Source organism: Hakea prostrata, chromosome 4, assembly GCF_041222555.1.
Source record: "Hakea prostrata isolate BN-2017 chromosome 4, UWA_Hpros_2, whole genome shotgun sequence".
In the NCBI taxonomy this organism is placed as follows: domain Eukaryota; kingdom Viridiplantae; phylum Streptophyta; class Magnoliopsida; order Proteales; family Proteaceae; genus Hakea; species Hakea prostrata.
This window is the reverse complement of record NC_142603.1, coordinates 53,512,570-53,519,507: the sequence shown is the minus strand read 5'-3', so window position 1 is coordinate 53,519,507 and position 6,938 is coordinate 53,512,570. Positions and strand designations below refer to the sequence as shown.

Here is a 6,938-nt window from a genome sequence, read left to right as displayed (position 1 = left end):
TTGCATCGCAGGGGATGGAGCTCGAAGAAGAGAAAAAAGACCTTCATTTTCCAACTCCACAGCTGCAACAGCTTCGTTTCTTCAGTGGTTCTGTTAGGCCAGTTGGTTTTTGCGGCTCTCTGACAGAATTTTGGGTTGGGGTGGTGGAGCTACTCATGGGTTTTCTTGCATTCTTTGTAAGAGCTGCCATCAGGGCTGCAGCAGCTAATGCTCCCCCAGCGTGACTAGTCTTCCCATCTCACATTCAACACCACCATGGACTGAATTTAATATTCTGCTTATCGTTCTCCTTCCCTTGATTGGAGTTGATCTTCGATTCCTTTTTTTCTGTCTTTGATGTTTGAGGACTTGATTATTGGTCTTTCTGGGCGTAATTTGGTTTCTTTTTCATCCAAATGGAGCAATGGGTAAGCAGGGTTTCTTTTGGGAAGAAATCTTTGGCAAAGTCACTACCTGACGTTTTAATCCCTACTGATGAAGAGTGGACTTCATGTATGTTCAGAAATCATCGCACTGAAAGTTCTGGATTCTCCTAATTTGGGTTAACAATCTCTCCTAATCAGTATTCCCTACTCTGGTCTCTACCATTTGAACGGGTCTTAAGCACTGTGGGTTGCTCAGCTCTAGTCTATATGAACTATATTTTGATTCAGCTAGAATCCATCAAGAATTTGTCAAAGTGATCTCATTACTAAAAAGAGCAATCCACAACGGCCTGGTCCAAATTGGCCAATTCCAATTCCTTAAGCCATAAGTTTACAACACAAATACGGTTCGGTAGAGTTGGAAGACCACCAATGTTAAATGAGAATGTTTGATGGAATGGATTCCTGATCATTCATATTTGTCCACCCCTTTTTTATCTTCTTTGTAAGTAAGCAGATTCTTCATCCTGTATCTAGGATCACCATTAGGTTCAGGGACAGATAATTTAGAGAAGTAAAAAGCTCAAATCTTGTGAGATAGAGGCATCCATTTTATGACTGAACTGTCGACCTTATTACAGTAAGATCTCGTACAATAGAGACATTCATTTTATGACTGAACTGTCAAACTTATTACAGTAAATCTTCTTTTCAGTTTCTGATTAGAAGAATTTTAGGTCCAGCTGCTACGCAGCAACACTTGCATATGTAGACCAGCCATGGTAGTAGCAGTAGGGAAAGAAGAAACATTGTTTCATGTTAACTCAAGACCAAAGCCTTCTTCATCCATCTAACCTTGCAACCTCGAGCTTGCAGCATCTGAAGCAGGTCTGAGGATAACAAGAACTTAAGAGTGCTCAGCAACTTCAACTTCTTGAGTCGAAGACAGGAAGCTCTAAGTGCCAGTTCAAACCCTTCCACCGATACATGGGTAAGGTGCAGTAGCTTCGCATCCTGTAGGCACTTCATACTTCCCAGGGTCATGAACAATGCTACATCTGATATCCGGCAGTAGCTCAGGTTTATCTGCAGAAAAACAAACTTTCATGATGAAGTTGCATTTCTTTTTGTGAGTTGGTTGGTTGTGACTATCAGAGAAGTAACCAACCTGCCGGATGTTTGGTGAGTAGTGGGCAAGAGCCCATAAACCTGCATCAGAGACACTATAGCACCTCTTCAAGTCCAGTTCTGTGAGGCTCTTGCATCCTACTGCAATAGCTGTCAATCCTAGGCTAGTGACCTTTGGCAAATGACGAATCTCCAAGTCTAATAGCTCTTCTAGATTGCTTACATGCTTTAGGCCTATATCGCTGATCTCAACACAATAACTTAAGTTCAACTTCTTCAGCTTCTTGCATCCACTTGCAATGGCAGCTAATCCACAGTCTCCAATGCCCTTGCAGCTGCAACAAATACATGTACAAAATTATTCACAATCATCAATGAACCTTAGAGTATGCACTCACACAAATCCCTCAAGGAGTTATAAGTGACAGTAACATTACCGGTATAGATCGAGTTCAAGTAGCTTTGTGCATTTGTACCCAATATGGATCAGACCCTTATCTGAAATGTTCATGCAAAGCCCCAACTTCAAGAACAGTAGCTCCAAACATCCAGACAATTGCTCGAGACCTGCAAGGAAAGAAGCAATGCATGCTTTAATTCAAAATCTTGGAAGCTAGAATTTAGTGACTAAAATCAAACTTGAGAAGTTTATGGGCACCATGAAACCAGTTTCAAGTTTTTACTGATCACTACCTGCATCATTCACACCCATACAGTCAGTGAGATCAAGCTCCTCTAAAAGCAAGCAACATGATCCAAGGCAGCCAAGACCCATCTGTGTGATCAAAATACAGGACTCCAACCTGAGGCACAAAAGATTCTTACAGGAGTCTGCCATAGCAGAAAGTGCAGCATCGGTTATTAAATGACAGCATGTAAGATCAACTATCTTCAAATCAGAACAGCTGGATACCAGCTTTTTGATGCCTAAATCAGTCACCCCTGTACACTTGCTCAATCCAATTTCAACCAACTTCTTGCAATTGCTGCCCATGATCTCAAGGCTCCAGTCAGACACTCGAACTGCATAAACTCGAATGGATTGCAAGGTTTTTAGCTCACTCAAATTGCAGACAAGAGGCTTGGAAAGCTCCTGTAAAATCAAAGTTTTCGTCTGAGCCATGTTGTGGTCCAGAAATTACCAAAGACAACAGTATATGTAAAAATCATATAGGAGAAGGCACTGAATTTTTGAGGAAGCTCACAGGAAAACCATAACCAGCGGTGATCTGATGCAGACCCTTATGTCCTCTAATAACTGAAAGCAGGCCTCGTGAACTCACATTTTCGCACCTTGATAAATCTATAGACTGCAACAGAGAGTTATGCTCTTCAAAATCAAAACCTTAACATTTAAATTATCCACTTTACTTTTCCAATCTATATTTGCATGTAAGATGACAGATGAGTCAAGTTTGTACATTCCTTTTCTTTAGAAGCAAAAGGAACTTAAACTAGTTAAAGAACTATCCTGTCTGGTAATCTGTATTTGATTGAGAAGCAAAATAAATCAAACAAGAGCATTTTACATGAACCATCCTACCCATGTTAATTGCTTGAGATAAGTAAAAGAAAACTAACCTGGAGTGAAGGGTTTCCATTTTCTAAGGAATGCAAACCATTGTCATCTACAGAGGAGCATCCTACCATGTGCAGAACTTCCAATCTCCAGAGAGAAGAGATGGAAAGAAGAGATTTATTGGTCACCTGATCCATTTCAATTACCAATAAGCAAATAATTGTCAGAGAATGAACATGGATATCTACTGTCTTATAACAAACTCAGCACTGTTATTACCTTGAGACATGAGAGATCAAGAATCCTTAAGGCGGTACACTTCTTGGAAAGAAGCTCAATTCCGAGATCTGTGATCTTCAAACACCATTTTAAGCTAAGATTTTCCAACTTAACACACCCAACAACAATTTTGGCCAATCCGAAATCGGTGACGCCCAAACACTTCACTAGTTTCAGAACCTTTAATCCCTGGGCATGCGAGATGGCCGAAGCTTCACGATCCCCTAGGTCACTGCAATAAGACAAGTCGATCTCTTGCAAATACGGTAACGACTTCATCAGCACCTCCAAACCACGCGATCTTAAGGCGGATGCTCTGGAAAGAATCAAAGTTTTGATCCATCGAGCCAAGCAGGAATAGCAATTTGGGTCTCCGAAGAGGTGGGCGACGGTAGCATCATCAACGCTGGGGCAGACGGAGAGGTCGAGAAGGTCAAGGTATTGGTACCTGCGAAGGAGGCTCAGCAGAGAATCGTGACGGAAGACGCGGAGGGATCGACGATTAAGGGATTCCAACCGGAGAAACTCTTTGCAGACCAAACGCCATGATTTCCGGTGAGAGTCATCGATGAGCAGTTCAAGTATCCTTAAAAGCAAGTCTTCAGTCAACACAGTAAGTATGGAAGGAAAAGTTAAAGAAACTGTATCCACCATAGTTTCCCATCATCATCGTCATCAAACCAACAACACTAAAAGTAGAGGAAATGGGTCTGAAATCTAGATCTTCTAAAACAAAACTGGAAAAGAAGAAAAAAGGAACTGTTGAAGTAATGAAAGAAATCAGGTGGGTACGAAGAGAAAGATGAATCGGAAGTGCAGAAGAGGTTGTTGGATGGTTTCAGAGAAGAGGTGAGAAAGGCCGTAAGAAATCCTCCGGCCAAAGCGATTGTGCTTCATTTGCATACTTTCCTTAGATCATTTTGAGCCCGCGACGATCAGATTTCAAGAAAACGCAGAGATTAGCAGTTAACAGAGATCCTCGAGTGTTATCGAGAAAAGAGACGACAAGTGAAGCAGAGAGAGAGAGACAGAGAGAGAACAAGAACTGTAGTGTCTGTTTGGTTGTTGTGACTTTCCTGCCCTTAGACTTTGAGGGCTGGATCGTTGAGTTGGCACTCGGCGTACGGTAGCGTTGTTCCATGGACAGGTCACTCTTACTAATTTTGGAATTTTGTTGATTGAGTACACAATAATCGAAACTATTTGTTCAGAAAGGTACGAAAAGTACGAAAACCTCCTCCCCTAGGTCAGGCTACACTGGTTGGCCAGTTGCCACCTGGCCTTGCTTACGTGTTCTCTGAGTAACCCGTACGGTACTTGGAGTCATTCCATCAGTGTCTATCCCGAGTCTGCAACCCGTACCGTAGCTGGGCCCACCTCCCACCCAACGACGCCTCGACCAGGCAAACATTTTGCCACGTGTACCAGTAAAAACTCGTATGATGAAAATTCATGAGAAGTCACGAGAAGCGAGAAGGGAAGCGAATAAACACCTGGGCCTCTGGGCCAGCGTGTCGAGTTGATCCATATAATAGAGGGTTGGCCCAAACCCGGCTAGATTGATTCACTCACATTGTTCTACAAAGTGTAATCCGCCTCAAACCGGACCAGTGAATCAAAGATGGTTCTAAATGAGTCCAAATCCTCTTCATCCAATCTATTCATTAGACCATTTTTCTATACTCATATTGAGGTAATAAAAGTAGAGGTATGTGGGTCTCACACTCATGTGAATGTAGAACGACAATCTTACAAGCAATTTAGATGGAGAAAATCTCTATTAGTTGCGATTTGCGAATCAACAACCCTAATGATGTGGTCAAACAAAATTGGACCGGACAAATTTGTATTGACCAGGTCCAAAATGGCTTGATCAAGGATGGTCAGACCATGAGTCCAATACAATGATCATAACTTGCGGAGTCTTTGAGATAGACTTATACTCAAATATGGAATCTCCAGATTAATGATTCAAGACTTTAATAGGTTAGGGAGTCAAGCGAGGAGTCCTACTCAGACACAACGACCACAACACAAGCAATACTTGAAGTGGAAGATTTCTTTGAGAAGGGAAGAACCCATATAAAGTTCAAGTCTAATCGGACAGCCAAGGTAACCTCCTAAGATATAAATACTCACACCTTCAAAATTATCAGGTTGGCATTCTTGAGTTATTCCCACTAGCATCGATAGGTCAAACTTTTCTCCTTCATCTAGAGTTGTGTTCTTCACTAACTTGATCATTAGAGGCGTTATTCGACCAACCCGCTGAACATGTTTTTGCAAGTTAGGTCGTTCGAGTTGTCAAACAGGATTTTGGAGCTACACCTAAAAAGCTTCTTAGAAGAGTAATGCAAATCCAAACATGATTTCTAGTTTAAAACCTCAATGCTCTTCCAAATAATAAACACTAATCTACAAACAGCAAATGAATAAATTGATCTCTTCTATTTTTAATTTTTATTCCCCAAATTTATTCTTCAAATTGGTTCTTAAATAATAGAAGATAAAGCTTATGCACAGATAATAAAAATGGTCGGTGATAACAAGACTCCTTGATGGATCCCTCTACTGGGCTTAACTTCCCCTTGTTTGGATTCATTGATAAGAATACCATATGAAACTGATTTAATGCAAATCATAGTAAGATTGGTCCAAGCTATAGAGAAGCCCAACTTCAAAAGGAGTTTCTCAAGGAAGGTCCAATTAATTCGATCATAAGGCTTTTTCATTTGGAGTTTAATCGCCATAAATCTATTTTTGTTATTTTCCCCCTCTTCTTAATATAAGGAAAAACTTCGTGTGCAATTAAAATATTATCAGAAATGTGCCTGTTAGGGATGAATGTCGTCTGTGAGTGGTCTATGATGGTTTCAAGCACTCCCTTTAATCTTTATGCCATGATCTTGGTTATTATCTTGATCAGTACCGTGCAAAGGCTAATGGATCGAAAGTGCTGCAGCGAATCAGCTTCCTCAACTTTAGGGATAAGGCACAAGAGAGTCTCGTTTAGGAAAGTTGGGAGATTCCCCTTTTTGAAGAATGCCACCACAAACTCCTCAATTTCCTGCTTACAGGTCTCCCAAAATTTTTGGAAAATTTTCACTAGAAAGCCATCAATCCCTAGCGATTTGAGAGGAGCAATAGAGAAAAGTGTTGATTTGGAATCTTGCATAATTCTGAGTTCATATATTTGTTAACAACTAACTGCACATGATCAAGAGCCTGAGTTACAGCCACCTCATCCACTGGATCCTCCTTGAATACCTCCTTAAAAAGCGAGCAGATCAGGTTATGTACTTCAATTTCTAATTGAGTCCATCTCCATCAGGCAACTTTAACTTAGAAATGAGATTCTGTTTTCTTCTTCTGAGAGTTGTAATATGAAAAAACTTTGTGTTTTGATCTCCTTCCATCAACCAATTCACTCTAGATTTTGTCTCTAAAAATTTTCTTCTTTCCTGTGGGCAAGATATCATGTCTCCACGCACAACTAGAATTCAATGTCATTTTCATTCATGTGATTTAAAGAATAATCACTACATATGAACATATTTTTCATAATGAAGATGCTGTGGCTAATCTAAATTATTCAAATATGTTTTCTTAATGTGACATTTAATCCCAAAAGGGCCAAAAAATGCATG

At 40.5% G+C, this 6,938-nt stretch overlaps 1 protein-coding gene across 1 annotated transcript; it reads right to left on the bottom strand.

Annotated features, from left to right (window-relative positions):
* Positions 1-604: 604 nt before the first annotated feature.
* On the bottom strand, positions 605-4,335 carry LOC149019614 (F-box family protein). The gene is made up of 7 exons (XM_089153588.1): positions 3,292-4,335; positions 3,075-3,200; positions 2,699-2,803; positions 2,187-2,586; positions 1,931-2,060; positions 1,534-1,828; positions 605-1,451 (listed from the first exon to the last, which is right to left on the bottom strand). Exons 1-7 carry the CDS (start codon positions 3,943-3,945, stop codon positions 1,185-1,187), a joined length of 1,977 nt encoding a protein of 658 aa, XP_089009714.1. The 5' UTR covers positions 3,946-4,335; the 3' UTR covers positions 605-1,184.
* Positions 4,336-6,938: the final 2,603 nt, after the last annotated feature.

Excerpts from the sequence above, each read along its gene's own strand:
- LOC149019614 (XM_089153588.1), bottom strand. The coding sequence starts at position 3,945 with ATGGTGGATACAGTTTCTTTAACTTTTCCTTCCATACTTACTGTGTTG. Across the intron at positions 2,587-2,698 it reads CCGCTGGTTATGGTTTTCCT|GAGCTTTCCAAGCCTCTTGT; the intron begins GTGAGCTTCCTC and ends TTGATTTTACAG. Across the intron at positions 2,061-2,186 it reads TATGGGTGTGAATGATGCAG|GTCTCGAGCAATTGTCTGGA; the intron begins GTAGTGATCAGT and ends CTTTCCTTGCAG.